Source organism: Perissodus microlepis, chromosome 20, assembly GCF_051167445.1.
Source record: "Perissodus microlepis isolate ML-2025 ecotype Zambia chromosome 20, ASM5116744v1, whole genome shotgun sequence".
Lineage (NCBI taxonomy): Eukaryota > Metazoa > Chordata > Actinopteri > Cichliformes > Cichlidae > Perissodus > Perissodus microlepis.
In genome coordinates, this window is record NC_140480.1 from 2,549,641 (window position 1) to 2,573,969 (window position 24,329).

The 24,329-nt window shown below is 40.2% G+C and overlaps 1 protein-coding gene across 1 annotated transcript; it reads left to right on the forward strand.

The window, feature by feature from the left end:
• Window positions 1-2,247: 2,247 nt before the first annotated feature.
• slc26a10 (solute carrier family 26 member 10) lies at window positions 2,248-9,495 on the forward strand. The gene is made up of 18 exons (XM_084917523.1): window positions 2,248-2,614; window positions 3,028-3,138; window positions 4,235-4,392; window positions 4,482-4,646; window positions 4,735-4,887; window positions 4,963-5,045; window positions 5,155-5,302; window positions 5,399-5,512; window positions 5,729-5,806; window positions 5,891-5,986; window positions 7,164-7,270; window positions 7,458-7,527; window positions 7,691-7,873; window positions 8,005-8,059; window positions 8,238-8,326; window positions 8,454-8,508; window positions 8,643-8,749; window positions 8,835-9,495. The coding sequence occupies exons 1-18, from the start codon at window positions 2,350-2,352 to the stop codon at window positions 8,871-8,873; spliced, it is 2,076 nt and encodes a 691-aa protein (XP_084773649.1). The 5' UTR covers window positions 2,248-2,349; the 3' UTR covers window positions 8,874-9,495.
• Window positions 9,496-24,329: the final 14,834 nt, after the last annotated feature.

Below are 24,329 nucleotides of genomic sequence, written 5' to 3' on the forward strand. Positions count from 1 at the left end.
TTTATAAATCCTCTGGAGCTAATCAACACAATAGCCCACATTCCTGGCATTTAAAGGAAGTCCCTAATATCACTGGATCGCCTCTCCACCAGAGACAGAAATTCTAGGAATATGACACAGGAACAAAAACAACTCTTCACATGCATGTCTGTTTATTTCATTCAGTTATAAAGGCAAGAATACATCACACTTTGCCCATGCAGCGCTTTGCATCTGCAACACATCCTTGGACCTTTCACCTACACCCTGTCTGACTCCCCTTGCATTGTTAGCAGTGACTTCTCTTTCGGGGAATAACAACAACATGGGGAAGTTTTAGCTCAAATTAGCTAATGTTTTCATTTAAAAAAATGAGAATGAACCACAGTAATAAGAATGAAAGATTTCTCAGAATTAAATCACTTGACCTGGATCCAGCTTTGTCGCCGTATGTGAGATTACCTAACACCCCCTGGGCTGAGGTGACATGACATATGAAAATGATTTCATGAAAACTCCAAAAGTGATTAGTTTTATTTTAAGAATTACTCAGATGACTGCATGTAATGTGTCTGATGCACTGTGGTGATGAAATCTACGAGAGCAAAGTGTGCAGCTTCATAGCTTGGTTGCATTGTGCAGTAATAGTTCTAAATAGATAAGTTAATTATTGTAAGCAATTAGAAGCTCACCTGACCCCCAAGTACGTATTTAACCCTAACTCTGACCTTTTCCCAAACCTGACAAAGTTGTTTTGTGATTGTTGTGTTGCCTTGCTGAAAGGAGTGTCAGATTAAAGACCTTCAAAACATCTGACTGCTTTATGGAACTCAGTGGTTGAAATCTACCATCTACCAACAAAGCATTTTTCGATTCTGAGCAAAGTAAGTGTGAGCAAAAGCAAATTAGATAATATTTTGTTTTTTATAGAACTGCAACTCTTTAGGGGGATTTAATATCTGGGACTGAGCATTCAAAAGTAAGTGAAACTTTAGCATTAATAATTACAATATTTTGATCACCTGTCTCTGGTATTACACTGGGATAATAGTTCTTGTACAGTGTATTGTTATACCCGTATGGTGCTCTATATTAGTGATATTACAGTGTGTGTGTGGCCATCTTAACTGGGTTCATGGTCAGTAACATTTGTAGTTCATGCTTTGTTATCTTTGATGTTTGGGCGTGTGTTACAGTACATTTTGAATTTTCAAATTTAAACTTGATGCCCTTCTAGCCAAGGTCTGGGTCCATTCAAGCCGAAACCCCTGGGTGTTGCCCTGTACAACAATAGAAAGCAGTGGCGTTGCCTTCCCTACCTCACGTAGCTTCTCATAGAATGGGAGACTTTATTCATGAGACGGAAGAGATTCATTCACAGCACCCAAAACTGGGTTTACTTTTAAGATAAATTCTCCATTTCCTTAGTTTTATCTCCACCATTCAGACCAGTCCTTTCTTGAGACTGTGATTTCCCTCTGCTTCGCCCATGCTCACACATTCGGTAAAGCCATTTCTGTTTTGATTATACGGTTAGATTTCCAAGTTGCGTCTTGCAGAGAATACGGCCAGCAGGCTAACACACACACACACAGATCCCGTTTTATCTTGTATTTATCCAAAGCTCCCTTGTATTCGCTCCTGTCTGACAAAGAAGATCTCACTCATCACATACAATCTCTGATCAGAGTCAAGGTGTGGTTTGATCCATGAACCAGGATGCCATGTAAGATTGAGTTTCACAGAGGTTTCATGTACCATTCAGACTCTTTTCCTTATGGCTACACAGTTTAAACAACCCCCTCCACTACAGACATTTATCCTTCTCGGAAATGAACTCCTCGTTAACAGACATGGTTTGAGGTTACACCTCAGCTCCACCAGCAACACTACTTTGATCTCTTTAGGAGTTTCACAGTGCTATACATTGTATGACTTTATCAATTGTGCCTCCTTTGACCTCCCACATAGCTGTGCAGTGTGAAGGAGTGTGTGTGTGTTTAGAAGTAGGTATTGAGAGTGAAGGACAGGAAGATTGTATGTCTGGCTTTCTATCTTCTGCTGGGGGAAAAAAAACAAAAAAACTTTTAGCAGTAGGACCCAGAGGATTTCTCTCGGGGGGAAAATCGACCAGCACACCTTTATGATTTCTGAGGCTGGACAAAGATGTGAAAAAACTTGTTGATTACTGTAAGAAAAAAAAAGTAGAGTTATGAGCAATGTCATTGGCTACTTAGAGTCTGACAGGAAAATGTAATGGCTCTTGAGGTCAGAGGAGAGTCAACTATAAATGTATTATAACTGACAACACCTCTACTGAGTTAACTGCTGCGGCTGCACGGTGTCATTAGTCATCTCTGCAGGGACAACATGAGCGCTTCTGTTGCTGTATACAGGAGCATTTACACGGAGGACCGATTCAAACAGGCTTACGGCTCTGACGATAACGCCAGTGGAAGCTTGCGGCTCCGGGAAAAACTCGCAGGGAGGTGCAGGTGTTCAAAGCGAGCCTGCCTTCACCTGTTGAGGGAGAGAGTGCCCATTTTCAGCTGGCTGCCAAGATACAAGCTAAAGAAATGGATTCTAGGAGATACCATAGCAGGACTCACAGTCGGTATTCTTCATATTCCGCAAGGTGAGAAAACACAGCGTCGAGAAAAAGAAAAAAGAAAAAAGTTTGCGTTAGAATTAATTACTTGGAGCTTCTCTCGTACTTTCATTTTTTTTAAATTAAAATCCTACATTGAAAAAATTTAATATTAACAAAAAAAAACATATTGAACATCTCACGACAAAACATAGTTCATTATTAATACTGATACTTTGAAATAAATTTATTTTGAACAAGTATTTCAAAAATGTTTCAACTGTAAACTTCAAACTTCTTAAATGTACATTTACATAGTTGGTGTCTGATCTGGTCACACTGCACATTCATCGCCTTAGTGTGAAGAACAGGAACAGATCGTAAATTCCTAAATGAAAGAGAAGCAACACACCATTAACTGTCCTTTCCTTCTCTTCTTCTTCTTTCCCCCCTCTAAACAGGCATGGCCTTTGCTCTGCTCACATCCGTGGCTCCGATATTTGGTCTTTACACCTCTTTCTTTCCTGTTGTCCTTTATATGTTTTTTGGCACGGGTCGCCATGTATCCACAGGTAAGGTGTTAGTCCACAGGGTGTCTATTTATTCACAGAGAAGTGTATAAGATGAAATTCAATAATCTGGGATAACAGCAGAGTCATAATCAGATGTAACCCTCACATACTGTGCATATTTCATGCCCTCTCTGTAAGTTTTGATGAGGTCAAGAACTTCCACGTAATAAGTGTCTATACTGAATCTCGAACTACAGATCTCTGTAAAATACCCTGCATGTCATTATTAAACGGAACCTTAATCTTTTATTAATGTTTCAGAGAGCAGGTGGAGGGTTTTTGTTTGTTTGTTTGTTTGTTTGTTTTTATGTCCTGTTTTATAGCAGCAATAATTATTTGAATATGGCCAGAACATTCTAGAGCTGTTGGGATTTACTATATAACCATGTAAAACTATTACAATTAAAAAGCCATTACAATCACAACTACCATCTATATCATCAGTATTTATTAAAAAAACTCTTTTGTTTATTGCAAACTACTGAGTGCATTCACTGAAATTTTATAATCATATGAAACTCACAATGGTTCTATTGATCTTGGTTGTAATCTCACTTATCTCAGAATATATATTAGATTCTTTTATGGCATTGCTCGTTCTTGCAGTTGCAGATTTAATGACCTCTGGGCTCCTGTGCACCTTAAATGATCGCTGCTACACAGTTTTCCTATTTCACAGTTTCAAAGAGCAGCTGGAGTCTGTCACTGGGGGAACCTGGGTAAATGTGATGGGAACAAAGGCAGTTGTTGGGACAGAGTCAATGTCCCCCTTGAACCACCAGTATCACATAAAAATACACACAGACAGTTTCACAATTTGAAGATTCCCTAAAAACACCATTTCCAATGTCTCAATAGATGCAGGTCAAATTTGACCAAGGCTTAAATATACTGAATCTTCTAGCTTGTAAATAATATATTTCCCTTTTTTGTATTTTGGCTCATTTTAGAAAAAGTCATCACATTTCAGGCTATCAAAAACAGGTCAATGTTACCCCACCTGTATGTGAGGGTTAAATGATTTGAAGCATATATCTTGGAATTAAAGTCAGATTACTTTTATATTGCTTTATGGATATGTTTGGCCTCTTTTCAGGGACCTTTGCTGTAGTGAGTTTGATGACTGGCTCTGTGGTGGAGCAGCTGGTTCCCAGTCCTCTGGAGATTAACTCAAGTTCTTCTGAAGCGAGTGACTTTGAAGCCCAGAGAATTGGAGTGGCCTCAGCTATAGCACTTCTCTCAGGAATTATTATGGTAAAACAGACACAGAAAGTCAATAAAGTGAAATAATAGTGTATGTGTGTATCAAACTCACAGTGTTACATTAAACTCTTTTCGCCCAGCTCTGCATGTTTGCGCTTCAGCTGGGATTTCTCTCCACCTACCTATCTGAGCCAATTGTTAAGGCCTTCACCAGTGCTGCCGCCTTCCATGTCACCATCTCACAGCTGCAAAGCATGCTGGGCCTGCGGCTCCCTCGCCACACTGGGACCTTCTCTCTCTTCAAGGTAAAAAGCAGTGCTTGGTGAAGAAGAAGTGTTCTCATTTGAGCAAAGAGTTATTTTTTGTAGTCTTATCACGGTCTTGTGTGCTCAGACTTTAGCATCAGTGATGGAAAACCTGCCTCACACTAACATGGCGGAGCTGCTGATCTCTTTGGTGTGTTTGGCCATCCTGGTACCAGTTAAGGAGCTCAACATGCGTTTCAGGAAACGCCTCCGAACACCTATCCCTGTGGAGATCCTCACGGTTAGTTAACTAGCTTTGTGAACGCTAAAGATATATTTAATAATTTACAGTTGTAACTCTGACTTTATGCTTCAGGTGATTATTGCCACAGGTGTGGCTTATGCCTGCTCACTGGACTCCACTTACAACATTGAGATAGTTGGCCATATCCCTGCTGGGTAAGTTTTTAGACTTTAATTTAAAAATAAAATAAAATAAAATAAAAGACTGATTCATTCAGTAGTTAAAAGTGCTCTGACTAATTTTCACAAATCTTGTGGTCTTCAGATTCCCGAGGCCACAATTGCCTGCCTTTCACATGTTCCCTGCCATTGCTGGGGACACAATAGCCATAACATTTGTTGGCTATGCTGTGTCCGTGTCACTGGCAATGATTTATGCCGATAAACATGGATATTCTATACACCCCAACCAGGTAAAATGTAGGAATGTCACTGCTCCTTGTTCAAATGGTGAAATCGATTCTTGCAAATCTGTCAGGTATTTGGACTGAACCTGTGTTTTATTTCAGGAGCTGCTGGCTCATGGGATCTCCAACACAGTGTCATCCTTTTTTACCTGCTTCCCTAGCTCAGCCACTTTAGCCACCACTAATATACTCGAGAGTGCTGGAGGATACACACAGGTAGCATACATGATATTCAGTTTCCACTAAGAGTTCTCACCAAGGAGCAGAAAACTTGACACCTGTCTTAAATGTACCGTTACTGATGTTATACTGATGTTATAATAGGAGCAGAAAAACATGCTTCAATTTCCAAAACAATCTGCACAGAGAATACAAAATGCTAATTTTACATTTAACATAGAAATCCTTGTATCTTTTGGTGTATTCGTGCAGCTCTCTGGGTTGTTCACTAGTCTTGTTGTCCTGATTGTTCTTCTGCTAATTGGACCACTGTTCTACTTCCTACCCAAGGTGAGCTTAAATATGTGTCTCAACAACCTTTAGAGAAGGAGAGGGGGCAAGTTCACTTATCCTATCCTTTGTCTGTGTCTGCAGGCAGTCCTGGCATGCATCAATGTTACCAGCCTCAGACAGATGTTCCTGCAGTTCCAAGACTTACCTGACCTGTGGAGAATCAGTAAAATTGACTTTGTAAGGCCACTTAAAAGCAAGCTATAACATGATAAGTGTTTCTCACCTCTGAAGACAAATAAATACCAGAAAACAGAAGAATGATTATTTAATGCAGCCAGAATCTTTATTTATTTTAAAACACGGCAAATAGACATATAAATAGCTATCTCAGGGATTAAATATATAGATAAACTTCTGTACGCTGCCAGAAAGGACTATTTCGCTGGTCCGGCCCACATGAGATCAAAGTGTAATGTAAAATGAGCTTGGCATCCCTGCTCTACATCATCAGTAGGATTTCTTTTTTAACCATAACCTGTTTTTGTTTGTTTATGATAAAAAAACAAAACAAAAAAAAACCCTCTGAGCAACAAATTGAACAAAAATGCTGACAGTAGCAAACATGATACAATTTAAAACACATATATGCAAATTGATATTTTAATTTCTATTTTTTTTTAAAAAGGTCTGAAGATTAAATAAATGCTCCAGTTTAAAAAAATGAGAATTTTCTGGCCATTTTCATATAGTTCAGGCTTTACAGGGTTAAAGCATCATGTCATATTGCTGGGTTTTTCCTCAAATTTCCAGAATTGCAGCAGAAGTTCTTGCTGGCAGTGTGGATGGAGATAGAAGACTGGCCTCATAGCTGTCATCCAGACTTCTAAGTAATTAGTGCAGCAACTAATGTAACTTTAAGAATTAGTGACACAGATTTCCTTGGTCTAGTGAACATTTTACACAGGTGGGGTGAAGTATATTATAATGTTTAATTTAATCATGCAGGATAAAAGTATCTCCAGCTTTGAACTGTGTCGAAGTATGTGCCATTTAAAGAAATGCTGTGAATATTTTTCCATGCACGTCTTCCATACTTTGTAATACTAACACTCAATTATTCCAAGTTCATTTGACAAATTGATGTCACCTGTACTGTCTTTAAACAATAACTGCGGCACCATCAGTTGCCAGACTTTTTGAAATAAACACTGCCTGAAGCCAAGAAGCATTAATCAGGGCCCTGGAATCCTGACCTACTGGAACACGGGGAGCACATCACATAAATTGCTTGATCCTTGCACTTTCGCATTAATTGCTAGGCTAGAATTAATCATAATTTACGCTGACAGGCATCTATTGTTAATTGTTATATCCTGACAAGACAATGCATTATTGTGTCTCTGTTTGCGTGTAGATGGTTTGGCTTGTAACTTGGCTCTCTGTGGTGATACTCAATGTGGACCTTGGCCTGGCTATCGGGGTAGTCTTCTCTATGATGACTGTCATCTGCCGCACACAAAGGTACATTTTCCATTCCCTCTGCACAAATACCATAGTGCAATCCAGCAAAAGCACTTATAAGGGAAAATGTGCACATCTGGAAGGCTAAAAACAAAACTCACATAAACACAAACATCATACTTCATGTAAGTAACATATGTGGTCTATCATAACTTCTTACATTAATTTAAAGTTTATGATTTAACAGGGCTGGTTGTTCAGTGCTTGGTCGGGCCAGCAACACAGAAATTTACAGACCTCTGGAGAACCATAACAAGGTGAGCGAGGGTTATTTCTCTTCTTTGAAATATGAAAATGAGCAACCAGCTCCAGAAATATACAAACTTTCTCTCACCCTGTCAATATCTCGTCAAATTTTCATGTGGATTTGCAGTATGACTATCCAAGAATACAGGTGATGCATTTCTATTTTTCTTACAGTGCTACGAAGTGCCTGGAGTGAAAATCCTGACTTACAACGGGCCCATTTACTACGGCAACCGTAGCTTCTTCAGGGAGGAAATGATTAGGCTGTTGGGCCTGACACCAGAGAAGATCCGCAGGCGGGAGAAGGCCATAAAAGCCCTGGAGAAACGGGAGAGGGAGACCACTGTCAGCACTGTGGTATGATTATTGCTATTCCTCGTTAATCTGAGTCACAAAATATAAAAAAAAAAAATACAGTACACATACATGGTAAAAATACAAAATACTTACTTCAGTAACTTTCCGCTTCCCCCTGTATTTTTTTGTAGGAAAGAGGAATTGCAAACACATTGTTTTCCTCAGAAAATGAGTTCTTCAAATCAGGTAAGCAATGACTTTGTATAAGTGTATGTCAAGTAAACAATTCTAAATACAATTGCTATTTCATGAATTTTTTAAAAAAAAATATCAAGAGACTTTTTAACACCATATTAACATTTTCTGAAGACGTTCTTGTATTGCAAATAGTTTGAACTTTCAAATGAATACATTTTTTCTGCAGAAACATCTGAAAGCTATGACCAGGCAGTGTTAATCGATTGCAGCAGCGTGATATTTGTTGATGTTGCTGGAGCAAGACTCCTGACACAGGTTAGTCAGTGAAAGTAAGACCTAATTGAAAACATTGAGCCTGAATTACACCATGTCACTGTATAGGCTTTTCCTTATTTCTTGATGCATTGTAATCAGTGCAATTTATTGCTTTCCCCCCCTTTAGATGTGTACTGAGTGCCAGAAAGTTGGAGTTCATGTATATTTGGCTAACTGCAATGGTGAGGCCCATGTACCCCAAATATTTTATTCCTAATTGTTTTCTTTCTGTTTTATTCTGTGCAAACTTTTATGTAGAAGCTTTAATATTTTCTAGAGAGAGTATACATGCTGACCGCTTGTTCTCTGTGCACAGAGAGTGTTTTAAAGATCCTAACGTCCAGTGGGCTGATGAAATACATGAATCCACAACATATCTTTGTCACCGTCCACGATGCTGTGGTGTATATCCAACAGCAGAAGGTAAATATCAGCATATTTTATAAATAGATGAGACTTTAAATTCTGATAATAAGAACAATGATGTTAACTGTCTTGTCTGTTGCAGGAAAAACCTTCAGCGAACACCACGACAGTTTGGGTATGAGGCTGAAGGAAGGTGATGAGTTATGTTCCCCTCAACCAAGTGTTGAGTGCTAAAATGGCAGAGACCATTTTAGCTGCTGTAATAGCTAAGACTGCACTTGCCAGTGTTTGAAAGGCGCAGTAGCCTGTTGTAGCATGAAGTCTTAATTTGTGTTAACTTCTTACATGATAGTTTTACCATGTTTTTCATTTTTCAAATATCAGACTGACTGCCAAACTTAAATCAAAATCAAATCAAGCAGAAGGAATTAGTCACAACACAAAACCCATCAATACAAAACAATAAAAAAAATGATATATATGACTGACACGAATTGTTTTTTTTTAGTTGTTGTATAATTTTGTATTTTTATTGTTGTATATGTTGTATTTTGGCATGTTATCAGCATTGGTTGTATTTATTTTTTGTTGTTTTTAATACAAATGCATTTCATGCACATTGTATATATTTTTCTTTTACTATGCATATTTATACATTTTGAAATCTGTGCTTCAGTATGCAGTCATGTACAGTAAATAGCACTGCGACTCCAGAAAGACTGAATAAAAGACTTTAGGAATGAGCTGCGGCAACTGTGCCACCCAGTGGCTGTTCTGACAATGAATACATCTTACAAACAAAACCTGGAGCATTTTAGTGAATAAAAACATGCAATAAATAGAAGTAAAACATCATCTGTAGGTTTCTAAATCAATGTATTGAGTAGCAATAGTTATTAAGTGTGAAGACTTATACTTTTGAAGGAAAACGGTGTGGAATGTGAAGAATGCCACTCTCTGAGATTTGGAAGGGGTGAGAAGAGCAGCCTTTGTACTTTATCAGCCATTGTAAACCAGGCTGTCTGGAGTGAGAAAGATTAAAAATATTACAAAGTCTCATAGCAGCAGGGAAAATGATATTTTAGTATTACCTCTGTCAGTGCGCCCCAGGGCAGCTGTGGCTACAATGTAGCTTGCCATTGCCAGTGTGTGAATGTGTGTGTGAATGACTGAATGTAGTGTAAAGCGCTTTGGGGTCCTTAGGGACTGAGTAAAGCCCTATACAAATGCAGGCCATTTACCATTTACCATTTATTATAAAAAACATTACTGGTTAATTTATGATACAAAATGCAGTTTTCACTGGAAATACATAAACATGCCACTTTTATTCTAGTATGTGTATCTGTCTTTACTTTCAAAACGCAGGCATATTCTAAAAAATGTGATGAAATCTGCTATATATACAATAACTGAAAGCATCTCACATACTGTTATGCTGCCCTCTGCTGTCCGACGGGTAAAAACCTCCCTGCTATCACATTCCTGTTACCTTGACCTGATAAAACTACATGTAGTGAGAGTCAAAAACCAGGACAAAAAAACAAAAAACCCTAATTATTTCCTTGCTTGATGTTGGATAGCCAAGTTATTAATTTTTTCCTGTGCATATTTCAAAGGGCCCTCGGGATACCGTGCCCTTTGGGTTTTCCCTTTAAAGCTCAAGGAGTGTTTTACTAATTAGTAGGAAGTTGTCCACTTTAATTAGAACGCCATACACAAGGCTGTGGCCAAATGTTTACTTAAGCCCGATTCTACACTCAGGCCCACACACACACACACACACACACACAAATTTTCCAAAAAATAAATCTAAAATAAAACAAAATAAAAGTAACACTGGAAAATCCCCCAGGAATTTCAGCGATGTAGTGATCAAACTCGGATTTAAATGAATACCTGTTTTAAGATAATCTGCAAACATGGAAAAACTGGAGGCGTGCAGAAGATAATTTATATAAGCTGACTTGACTACTGAGAGGGAAAAATAAGGTAATTTACTCCCCACGCTTTGAGTACCATTATGGCAGCAAAGAAAGAAAACCAGGAACAAGAAATAAAGTGGATTATAATTGAATCGTATCTGGTAATAACAGGAATTTGAAGATAAAGAGCGTGAATTAAAATAAAAATAAATATGCTGGAATTCACTTCATAGCTGTGATAGGCTCCAGCGCCCCCCCGCGACCCTGAAAAGGATAAGCGGAAGCGGATGGATGGATGAATTCACTTCATAAAAATGCAACTTCTATTGCATTTTTGTCTGATGTTTTATTTCCACCTTGTGGTCAAACGTTGGAGCAGCAGTCAGTCTGCGGGTGTCTAGCCTGAGAAAATGGTCACGTGCTGCTCCATCGTCATCAGTGGTGATCTGTTCTGACCCTTGGCAAAAATTCACAGACGACCCCTCCCATCTCCGTTGTAGGGCCCCCTTAGGGAGGCCAGGTTTCTCATACTATCCTTGCAAAATTTGCACATTGCCACTGCTGCAGTTTAAAGTTTGTGAACTCTCTGGCCTGGGGCCCCGAGGTGTCGCCTGTCTTGCCAGGTGGCAAGCAGATTTATCCTAGTGAAATTGAATGTCTATAGAGATCAGGCCCAATGATGGCACGAAAATATTGTTAAAGAGCAAGCAAACAGAATTTGATTTAGCTTGAGGTGGCGCTAGTTTTAACTGCTTGTCTCCAGGGGGCGCCACTACTCCAAAGATAAATTATAGGCGGCGACACGATTAACAGCAGTGTGTTAATTATGTCAGATGAGATCTCCGCCTAATCACGTTCACTAACTAGCGCCCTTCCCCGTAATATTTACCAATAGGTAAATGTTGGATTTTTATTTATTTATGTATTTACTTTTACTTAAATTCTAATTTGTTGGAAACACTAGTTAATGATTGTCACCATTTAAAAAAAATGCAAATTCAAAATACATCCTTAAACTACTTTAACTACTTCCCCAGTGGCTTATGATGCTTTTTTTCAAAGACCCTGAAAAATAAAATAATAGCTGTGAGGCTTATAACTGTGGTTATTTCTCAGCCAACTGGCAAAATAAACTTTAAACTCCACATTGCTGTGTTCACATCAAATGGAACAAAACAGCTCCATTACAGTTCACTTTGAAAAGTTATCAGTTATCCATTCCAGTAGAGGTCACTGTCTCTAATGAAATGTTTGCAACCAAAGGATTGCCTTGACTGCTAGTTTAATCCACAAACTGTATGTAAATGATGCATAGCCAGTATGGTGTCATGCTTTTTTTTAATACATACCATAAAACTAAATTATTTAAATGCATTAAACCATGTGGAACATTAAAGCCACGAACTTCTTGAACAGGTTGTACACCACAGCTAACATCAGTCAGTTAATTCCAGTTTAAATGCTTAAAACGGTACAAACATTGTTGAAAGTTCCAGCAGAGTGACTTGTATTAGTTGAGGTGAAGCCTAAAAAACAGCAATCTGCCACAGCTCCCTGCATACCTGTGACCATGTCCCTAACTCTAAGCCTTACTAGTATCCAAATGAATGAATTATAACATTTGTACAGTTGCTGTAAAGAGGGAAACTATCTCCAGTGGAAAAACCTTTTTAAGTACAGTACGGAGGATTTTAGCATTGGAGTTTATGGAGAAATCTTTTGGGGCCAGCCTCAGGAGGCCATTAGAATAACTGTAGGTTTTATAACCAACTATCCAACTATAGCAATCATACTTTTATGTGCTTATAAACCTGTACAGAAGCCCAAGTTTGTTAATATCATATGGAAGCCTGCAGCAAGGCCACTTTTTATTTTTCTTCAGCTGGCAATAAAATGTTCACATTAACTGTAATCCAGTTGAAATTAATTCACAACTGCATTTTACTTTACTAAAGCACAACACAAAAGAACTAAAAACAAACTGAAAGGTCAAAAGTCATAATGGCATTTAATGTGTGTTGACTGAGGTCAACTCATAACATGCAACATTTCACCTTAAAAAACAGCTTGTGATGGCACTATGAGTTGGATAGCACCCGCAGCACTAAAGGTAAATTAGAGACATATAAATTATGTATCCTGTAAAACGTACACTGGTTACATATGTTTTATAATATGATGATGTGATGCACAGAGCAGTAAAGGAAAGTCAGGCACAGATTAAAGTAAAAAAAAAAAGAAGAAGTTTTATTTAACCCAAAAACCAAACTTGGTTAAATTATACAAAAAAAATTCTAAATCTTGGGCCCACAAAAAAAGTCAAAGTAACAGAACTCTACTCAAAAGCCGGTAACAACCAAAGCTACTAACTCAAACTGACCTACTTAAATGAGACAAAGGAGAAACTTAAATAGTGCCTGATCAGCCCACAAAGACACATAAAAGGGTAGAACACACAAAAATCTAACAGAAACTTATATAACAAATCCCCCCCCTATGATCCAGAGATGTGGTATGACCCAATTTGCAGGTCTCCATAGAGGCTTGCTCCGCCCCTTTCCCACCTATTAGCTCATCAACCAAGGGACTGGGAGCAGCTTCCACTGAGGTGACTCAGAAAACAAAGAAAGAATAAATCAACAGTATAAACTAAAATGTGCGCACTTATTTTAGAATACAGTATTATGGGATTGTATAAATAAATTCTATACCAATACTAATTCTTTATTACCCTGTAAATTAAATCCTATATTTAAAGAAAGAAAAATATAACAAGTCTATGGTAGCGCTGTGATGTACAGAAATGGGCAGTAACGCGTTTGCAGTAAAGCCTTTGAATGAAAACAAACGCTGTTGTGACAGTGATGTTCACTGTTTTGATGGTATATATGTATCAATCTATCAATTGTTTGTTGTAAGATTCAGATAATTATTTTTTAAAAGCCAGACATTTTAAATGAGAATAAGAAAGAAAAGTATTTCTTTGTGCCCCCCTCTCCCTGTTAATGCCCTACCTGTCCCCCTGGCAAAACTTTGCTAGACCCGCCCCTGCACAGTTAACAGCTGTCAGCTACATAGAAAAGGATCCTGGTGTTATTTGTCTCTCAGAAACAGTTCATAACTTCCCTTCAACTCAGTCATGTCACCTAAAAGGTAAACCTGTTTCTCCATCACCTGTTCAGCTCTGATGATTCAGTAAGGACATCTCCTGGTTTCATCTTCATGTTTCCCTCTCACCAGATAACCAAACCGATATCATGACCAGCAGCTTTTACAGCTGTGGCTCCAGCAAACATCAGCTGATACTAGAAAGTAATATTAAATAAATTCTAACAACAGCTGATCAAGCTTAAACATGCTGCTGTTGTTTAGCGCGACATCCGGCGGTTTCCTCTTTCTGGCGCAAACAACGTTTGACGTCTGACGAAAAACGTCAGAGAAGTCTGGAGGAACATGAAAAAAATCTCTGGACACTTCCAGGACAATGGAGGAGCCACAGTGTCTGCTGGCCGGGGGTGGGCTAACGACTTGAATCTGTTTTTTAACAGATTTGACAATGGCTCCTCTCCCACCCCCCAGGTTCCATTAACCCCCCTCCAGTTGCCGCCCCCCCTCCGGGTGCAATGCCATTGTCACCTGAGTCACCTGAGCTCTCCTCTCACCACAACCCTGCTTCACCCCTATCCACACATCTACCCACAACAAAGCCAGCCCCAGTCCCCACTCCAGCCCAGCCTCACATCTACTTCACAGCTGATCAGGTGAGAAATCAGCTCAAGAGGACGAAGGCAAGGAAGGCAGCAGGTCCGGATGGAATCTGCTCCAGACTGCTCAGGGACTGTGCAGACCAGCTCTGTCAGGTGGCCCTGTACATCTTCAACCTGAGCCTGAGCCTGGAGAGGGTTCCTGAACTGTGGAAGACTTCCTGTGTGGTTCCGGTGCCAAAAATCGCACACCCCAGGGAGCCCAACCACTTCAGGCCTGTTGCCTTGACTTCTCATCTGATGAAGACCATGGAACGGCTCATCCTGCACCACCTTCGGCCACTGGTGGGCTCAGTGATGGACCCCCTGCATTTCGCCTACCGTTCTGGAATTGGGGTGGATGACGCTGTCATCTACCTGGTACACTGATCCCTCTCTCACCTAGAGCAGGCGGGGAGCACTGTGAGGATCATGTTTTTTGACTTCTCCAGTGCTTTCAACACCATCCAACCTGCACTACTGAGAGGGAAGCTGGAGGGAGCCGGAGTAGGCAAACAGCTGACTGCATGGACCATCGACTACCTTACCAACAGACCACAGTATGTGAGGCTCCATGACTGTGTGTCCGAGGTGGTAATCTGCAGCTCTCACCTTTCCTGTTCAGCCTTTACACTTCAGACTTCTGTTATAATTCAGACAATTGCCATCTACAGAAGTTCTCAGATGATACAGCGATCATTGGATGCGTATCAGACGGGAATGATCAGGAATACAGGGGGGTCATCAGTGACTTTGTTGGCTGGTGTGAGACCAACGTACTCCAAATCAACGCCGGCAAGTCAAAGGAGATGATCATAGACTTCAGGAGGAAGTCACCCCCTACAACACCAGTGGACATCCAAGGGAAAGACATTGAGATAGTGGACTCTTATAAGTACCTGGGTGTTCACCTCAACAATAAACTGGACTGGACTACAAATACAGACATCCTGAATAAGAAGGGCCAGAGTCGACTCCACCTGCTGAGGAGACTGAGGTCCTTCGGAGTCTGCAGGACTCTGTTAAGGACATTCTATGACACTGTGGTAGCATCTGCTCTTTTCTATGCAGTGGCCTGCTGGGGGAGTGGATGCACGGACAGGGACAGGAGCAGGATTGACAAACTGGTGCGGAGGTCTAGCTCCGTGCTGGGATGTCCCCTGGAGTCTGTGGAGGTGGTTGGTGAGGGGAGGATGTTAGTAAAGCTGACATCCATCATGAACAACCCACATCACCCACTGCATGAGTCTGTGAGTGGGCTGAGCAGCTCCTTTAGACAGAGACTGAAACACCCTCGCTGCAGGAAGGAGCGCTTTCACAGATCATTCAGACATTAAGACTCTATAACTCCTCAATCACGATGTCATAAGTCACTGGACTCCTGCGTGAGTGTACTAGAGCAGGGCCCACCCCCAGAAAACAGCCCTGAGCCTGAACCAATCACTGAAGCTGGGCTTACAGAAGCTCAAAGTCAGCCATCAACCTCTGAAAACTTACAGGAGGAGTCTGAGAAAATTGTCAGAGACTTCAGTAACTGTCTGTTAGATAAGCTCCTGGAGAAATGTAGTTTCGACCCAAACACTCTGAATATAGAAAAATACGAAGCGATCACCAGGCGTCTTACAGATCTGCTTCTAGATAAGGTCAGAGTCCCAGGATATCTGAGTGCTCTTAAAATAACAAACGGCGGATGCTAAAGAAAATGAGTAAGGCCCTTATAAAGGAGCTTGACTCTGCAGATCAGTTTGTACATTCGGCTCTTACACCAGATGATTACACTTTTGATGAACTTTTTCTGGATCTCCTGGACATGACTATTGAGGTTGTACTCAATCCCCCACTGAAGTCTAAAATTACAAGATTCTTTCAAGCAGTGGGAAAAGCTTTAATGAAGCCGTTTAGGAGCTGCTTTGAGGGCAGCAGCGATGACTAAAAGACCAGCTTCACCCCCCCCACACACACACACACTACAATGCTTCTTTAAAGATCTCGAAGCATTTAATAATTTATTCAAAAACAATGTAATTGGCCAACAGAAGTATATTTCATCTTGTCTCCCTATATTGTCTCTCCATCACCCCCAACCGGTCGCAGCAGATGGCCGCCCCTTCTTGAGCCTGGTTCTGCTGGAGGTTTCTCCTTATCAAAGGAGTTTTTCCTCCCCACTGTCGCCTAGTGCTTGCTCAAAGGGGATCTTTTGATTGTTGGGTATTTTCCTGCTAATACTGTAGGGTTTTCACCTTACAATATAAAGCACCTTGAGGAGACTCTTGTTTTGCTGCGATGCTATATAATCTTAGATTTAACTGAATTTTAAAATCATCCATTATAGCATCAAAGTAAAACAAAATGAAATTTAAAAAAAAAAACCTGACATAAAAAAATAGATTTACCATCAAATAAAAATCCTAATCTCAAACATATTCTGATTTTTCTTGTGTTTTATTGTGTTGTCAAGTATGAAAAAACAATGTTGCATTTGTGCACTCTGGTCATGAGTACTGGTATTGTATTAGAGCAGAATTTAGAGTAGAATTTGATAAAGGTGGTTTGGGTATGAGATGAACACAATTCATGAAACTATTAAATGTTGTTATTATAGACACTAAGTGAATATCTGTGGTAAGTTTAACAGTTTTCAGGGTTTTAGGCACATTTCTGCACATAGATTGGTCCAGAATGGAAAGTCTAAAGCAAAAAGCCTGAGTGAGGTGGACATTTTCATCATGGTCTCCAAGGCCTCCTTTGTGACTTGCCATTTTCTGTCCCTCTCCTCCTTGTTGCGGTTTCCTGGGTCCTCACCCTCCAAACTCCATGGACCTTTCAATTAATCTTTAGGAAATGAAAAATAATAGTAATAAAAAAAAACACTTGGGAGGTTTAATTTGTTTATTTTAATTTGTTTTTCACCTGTTGTACATGTAGTGGAAAATGATTCTTTGCACAAACTGACAATGCTGAAAAAGCCTGGAGGTTGTGTTCTTTTGCAGGAAAAAATTAATGCTTTCTGAATTAGGGTCATGATCAAATTGTAATGCTTTTTAAATCTTGCTTGAGTCAATACCTACTAGACTGCAGTACTCTAAACCTTCATTTGTGTAATTTAAAGTACCACATGGGTTGACACACTGAATCAAAACATTGATTTGAGGAGAAATGTACAGCTTTCACACACATACAATGCCACCTGACATAACTCTCACGTTATTTCATTTTTTAAATTGCCTTTTAAAGTATTAACCTAAAACAACAAAAGGAACGGGAGGCAGATGTATATGCAATGAAGTGTCAATTCCATGTGCATGTAGCAGAAATACAGCTGACCTGTAAACCTGGACCTGCAGTTTAGCTGAGCCATATGTTCCAGTAACAGTTGAGGTCTTTCTTGAATGCAAGGTACATTTGGGGTGGTATGCGCGCACAAATTAACCGATCCGCTGTACAAAAACCACTAAAAGATCCCGCCACATATCATTTTGGGGTGCAATAAGACACCACATGCACGTCTTTGTACCAGATCTCTTGATTCTACAAATGCTATGTGATCTGCTCTGTGATCTTTGAGAGTGACATCATAATGAAATGGCTACAACCCTGCTTCTTAAACAAACTGACATAATGTGCTTTAAGTGACGCAAATTCTTGAAAAGCTCATGTGGAATGCTTAAAATCACTTTGTTTAAAGCCTGTTTTAAAGTGTTTTATAGTGACACAGTTACATGGATGATTAATCCCTTTGACTTTTTTCTTTAACTTTATCAATAAAACAAGTGCAGCTTTCACTGACAGTACATCATGTGGTACTTTAACCTATGTACTATTTTCATCGGTTAATTTTGGAGTTGCTACAAAGAGTGAAGAAAAAGGATGAGTTTTCTGTTGTCACTGAGTGGTGCTGAGGTCTGAATCTGAGGGCAGCTCCTGAGTATTGGACAACAAATATTAATAGTTGAAATGATTTCTCTCAAAGGATGTAAGCTGTATAGAGCACTGCACGGGTAACTTTGTGAACAATACCTCATTAAGAAATATTCAGACGATATCAGACATTTGTTCAACTTTGGCATAGCACAGTGACTGGACAGCCTTCATTTTATTCAGCCTTACTCAGTGCTTGTAAGTACAAGCAGGTAACTGCGCTCAGTGCTGGTTCAGTATGAGCTTCTGCAGGGTTTATTTGTCAAGAGCACGTTAACTTATTAAAAACGGCTGCTGGCTAGTACTGCTGGAACGTATTTAGGCTAACACGAGCTTAAATAAGCGGAGCTACGTGCAGTGATGCTGGCGTTAGTCATGTTAGCATATTAACAGGTGATGATCACGCTGGGTCCAGAGGTTGTACACTCGGAGATTAGAGCTCCGTTTCGCTGCAGTGTCCGTCCGTTTACTTTATATATGGGTGTTGTGCATTTTAAGAGAGTAAATAACGAGGCTAAATGTCCTTTCGCTTCCAGATACTGTATTTTACACCAACACGATGTGTATGTAAGAATTTATTAGCGGTTTAAGTCGGGAAGCCTGTGCGTGGGAGTTCAAAACACAGACAGTGCGCATGCGTGCGACGTGAAGAAGCGAACGCTTTGATCGCCTGATGTGACGTAGCGAACGCTTTGATCTCCTGACGTGAAGAAGCGAACGCTTTGACGTGCCCGTGACGTCACAGTCAACTGAGCCCTTATATAGACCCCGCCAGGACTCACATTCTACTACTTAACGTTAAGTAAATGAGATGTACAGACCGCGATCTTCACACTCTAGAAACTTAGATTTTCAAAGTCCTTCAAATAATTTTACTGACACACAAACGTCCACAATGGCTGAATTTCAGACTACAGGCTCTATCCCCATTATTCCCGAGCATATTTTACCTGCTATAACCAAGTGTTTTGATCAGTTCTCCCAGGTACAATGGGGAATGATTGAACAGGGAATCTGGGACTCTGATCTCCAAGCATTACTGGCTGATATGATAATCGAAATCATTCAGATAGTTTCTACCGGCATCCTGAAATCTGCACTTCCCACACTTCAGGAGTTAATGACAGACGAATTGTCCCAAACAGATATCAGCATACCTGTGGCAAAAATAGCTCCGTCGCTGGGAGACTCTCTTTCAACCAGCTTTGGCATCGCTCTTAACATCCCCCATGAAAACTGTCAGTCCAGTAAGAAGCTGACAAAACTGATTGAATCGGAGATCTCAGAAAAGGTCAACTCAGCTCTGACTCTACTCTTAAACAACCCGGATTTACGGTCAGATCCTGCCGTTTATGTCAGTGGAAAAATGACAACCACAAAAAACCTTCGACGCATGGTCTCTCACGCAGCCTCATGTTTGGAAAAATGTGCAGGTAAGCTAAGCAGCCAGTGCATGTCAAAGGGCGGCGCAGCTAGTTCCCCTAGCCCGTCTAATTCAAGAGCAGAGAGTACTGAATCAAAGATCTCTGAGAAGGCAATGGTTGTTGAGGAGGTGAGCAGCGCTCTCACCAAATGGAGCACAGACACAGGAATCACAGAGGACAATAAGGATGAAAATGACACGACGCCTGTAGAGAAAAAAGGAAGTGAAACTGGAGAGATGGCGGAAAGTCGTTCCAGCACCCCAGGTGAAGTGATCGTGGCTGATGTTATCATTGCAATACTTGACACTCTGAAGTATTCCAATGCCGAAGATGACACAGAAATCGAGACGTGCACAGATGCTGAGACAGCTGAAAGTCTCCAGCGTCCCAGCACGCCAGCAGAAATAGCTGCAGCTGACATTGTAAACACAATAATTGATCATCTGCAGTCTTTTGATGGTGAAGATGTCACATCTAGTGAGAAATGTGACTCACGCGAACCTGCTTTTAATGTGCAGGCAATTATCCAAAAGGTGAAAAACTTTTTCGCGTCATGCATCCCATCCAGAAAAAGCAATGACCAAAAGCTGCACAAAGACTGCTTCTGCGCTTTTGCCAAAAAGCAGTTTTACAAAATGATCAGAGAGATAAAACACCTGGTGAAGAAAAACAAAAGGTTCTTCGTCTGTCTCCACGAACCGGTCAAGTCTCTTGATGATCAGACAGCAGATTGTTTGGACAACTACAGTTCTTTTTGTAGCTATGTAAACACACCAGTGATGGAAAGCATGTTTAAAAGTTCTTCCCCAGTTGATTATAACACCATCAAACCCATTCTTGAACAAATGTTTAATAAATTAAACGGGCCAGAACATTTTAACCGTATCTGGAACCCCCTGGAAAAGATAAAGGAAACTGAGATGTTTTCCAGGGAGTTGACAGATAAAGTGTATGACTATCTCCAGTCAACTGAAAGATATGTACTCCCTGTGATGCTATCAGGAAAATGTCTTTCAGACTCTGTGATCTCTAGGTCTGCAGAGCCAACAGATGAGTTACCCTTTTCGCCCGAGGTCCTCTATGTGACTGTAGAAGACTCAGTGCAAAAGTTTTTGCAAAACACTCTTCTGTGGTTAGAGAATGATGCTTTGGATCAAACTGTCCAAAGTGACAAGATTTCTGGTGCCGTGGGAGACATCCAGGATGTGATTTTAAGAGCACTGACTCCAACAGAGCAAAAAGAAAATGACAGACTGTCTGAACCAGAGTCACGTCCAGATTGTCCTCCCAAAAATGAAACAGTCTCCTGCGTGAGTGTACTAGAGCAGGGCCCACCCCCAGAAAACAGCCCTGAGCCTGAACCAATCACTGAAGCTGGGCTTACAGAAGCTCAAAGTCAGCCATCAACCTCTGAAAACTTACAGGAGGAGTCTGAGAAAATTGTCAGAGACTTCAGTAACTGTCTGTTAGATAAGCTCCTGGAGAAATGTAGTTTCGACACAAGCACTCTGAATATAGAAGAATACGAAGCGATCACCAGGCGTCTTACAGATCTGCTTCTAGATAAGGTCAGAGTCCCAGGATATCTGAGTGCTCTTAAAAATAACAAACGGCGGATGCTAAAGAAAATGAGTAAGGCCCTTATAAAGGAGCTTGACTCTGCAGATCAGTTTGTACATTCGGCTCTTACACCAGATGATTACACTTTTGATGAACTTTTTCTGGATCTCCTGGACATGACTATTGAGGTTGTACTCAATCCCCCACTGAAGTCTAAAATTACAAGGTTCTTTCAAGCAGTGGGAAAAGCTTTAATGAAGCCGTTTAGGGGCTGCTTTGAGGGCAGCAGCGATGACTAAAAGACCAGCTTCACCCCCCCCCCCCCCCCCCCCCCCCCACACACACACACACACACTACAATGCTTCTTTAAAGATCTCGAAGCATTTAATAATTTATTCAAAAACAATGTAATTGGCCAACAGAAGTATATTTCATCTTGTCTCCCTATATTGTCTCTCCATCACCCCCAACCGGTCGCAGCAGATGGCCGCCCCTTCTTGAGCCTGGTTCTGCTGGAGGTTTCTCCTTATCAAAGGAGTTTTTCCTCCCCACTGTCGCCTAGTGCTTGCTCAAAGGGGATCTTTTGATTGTTGGGTATTTTCCTGCTAATACTGTAGGGTTTTCACCTTACAATATAAAGCACCTTGAGGAGACTCTTGTTTTGCTGTGATGCTATATAATCTTAGATTTAACTGAATTTTAAAATCATCCATTATAGCATCAAAGTAAAACAAAATGAAATTTAAAAAAAAAACCTGACATAAAAAAATAGATTTACCATCAAATAAAAATCCTAATCTCAAACATATTCTGATTTTTCTTGTGTTTTATTGTGTTGTCAAGTATGAAAAAACAATGTTGCATTTGTGCACTCTGGTCATGAGTACTGGTATTGTATTAGAGCAGAATTTAGAGTAGAATTTGATAAAGGTGATTTGGGTATGAGATGAACACAATTCATGAAACTATTAAATGTTGTTATTATAGACACTAAGTGAATATCTGTGGTAAGTTTAACAGTTTTCAGGGTTTTAGGCACATTTCTGCACATAGATTGGTCCAGAATGGAAAGTCTAAAGCAAAAAGCCTGAGTGAGGTGGACATTTTCATCATGGTCTCCAAGGCCTCCTTTGTGACTTGCCATTTTCTGTCCCTCTCCTCCTTGTTGCGGTTTCCTGGGTCCTCACCCTCCAAACTCCATGGACCTTTCAATTAATCTTTAGGAAATGAAAAATAATAGTAATAAAAAAAAACACTTGGGAGGTTTAATTTGTTTATTTTAATTTGTTTTTCACCTGTTGTACATGTAGTGGAAAATGATTCTTTGCACAAACTGACAATGCTGAAAAAGCCTGGAGGTTGTGTTCTTTTGCAGGAAAAAATTAATGCTTTCTGAATTAGGGTCATGATCAAATTGTAATGCTTTTTAAATCTTGCTTGAGTCAATACCTACTAGACTGCAGTACTCTAAACCTTCATTTGTGTAATTTAAAGTACCACATGGGTTGACACACTGAATCAAAACATTGATTTGAGGAGAAATGTACAGCTTTCACACACATACAATGCCACCTGACATAACTCTCACGTTATTTCATTTTTTAAATTGCCTTTTAAAGTATTAACCTAAAACAACAAAAGGAACGGGAGGCAGATGTATATGCAATGAAGTGTCAATTCCATGTGCATGTAGCAGAAATACAGCTGACCTGTAAACCTGGACCTGCAGTTTAGCTGAGCCATATGTTCCAGTAACAGTTGAGGTCTTTCTTGAATGCAAGGTACATTTGGGGTGGTATGCGCGCACAAATTAACCGATCCGCTGTACAAAAACCACTAAAAGATCCCGCCACATATCATTTTGGGGTGCAATAAGACACCACATGCACGTCTTTGTACCAGATCTCTTGATTCTACAAATGCTATGTGATCTGCTCTGTGATCTTTGAGAGTGACATCATAATGAAATGGCTACAACCCTGCTTCTTAAACAAACTGACATAATGTGCTTTAAGTGACGCAAATTCTTGAAAAGCTCATGTGGAATGCTTAAAATCACTTTGTTTAAAGCCTGTTTTAAAGTGTTTTATAGTGACACAGTTACATGGATGATTAATCCCTTTGACTTTTTTCTTTAACTTTATCAATAAAACAAGTGCAGCTTTCACTGACAGTACATCATGTGGTACTTTAACCTATGTACTATTTTCATCGGTTAATTTTGGAGTTGCTACAAAGAGTGAAGAAAAAGGATGAGTTTTCTGTTGTCACTGAGTGGTGCTGAGGTCTGAATCTGAGGGCAGCTCCTGAGTATTGGACAACAAATATTAATAGTTGAAATGATTTCTCTCAAAGGATGTAAGCTGTATAGAGCACTGCACGGGTAACTTTGTGAACAATACCTCATTAAGAAATATTCAGACGATATCAGACATTTGTTCAACTTTGGCATAGCACAGTGACTGGACAGCCTTCATTTTATTCAGCCTTACTCAGTGCTTGTAAGTACAAGCAGGTAACTGCGCTCAGTGCTGGTTCAGTATGAGCTTCTGCAGGGTTTATTTGTCAAGAGCACGTTAACTTATTAAAAACGGCTGCTGGCTAGTACTGCTGGAACGTATTTAGGCTAACACGAGCTTAAATAAGCGGAGCTACGTGCAGTGATGCTGGCGTTAGTCATGTTAGCATATTAACAGGTGATGATCACGCTGGGTCCAGAGGTTGTACACTCGGAGATTAGAGCTCCGTTTCGCTGCAGTGTCCGTCCGTTTACTTTATATATGGGTGTTGTGCATTTTAAGAGAGTAAATAACGAGGCTAAATGTCCTTTCGCTTCCAGATACTGTATTTTACACCAACACGATGTGTATGTAAGAATTTATTAGCGGTTTAAGTCGGGAAGCCTGTGCGTGGGAGTTCAAAACACAGACAGTGCGCATGCGTGCGACGTGAAGAAGCGAACGCTTTGATCGCCTGATGTGACGTAGCGAACGCTTTGATCTCCTGACGTGAAGAAGCGAACGCTTTGACGTGCCCGTGACGTCACAGTCAACTGAGCCCTTATAT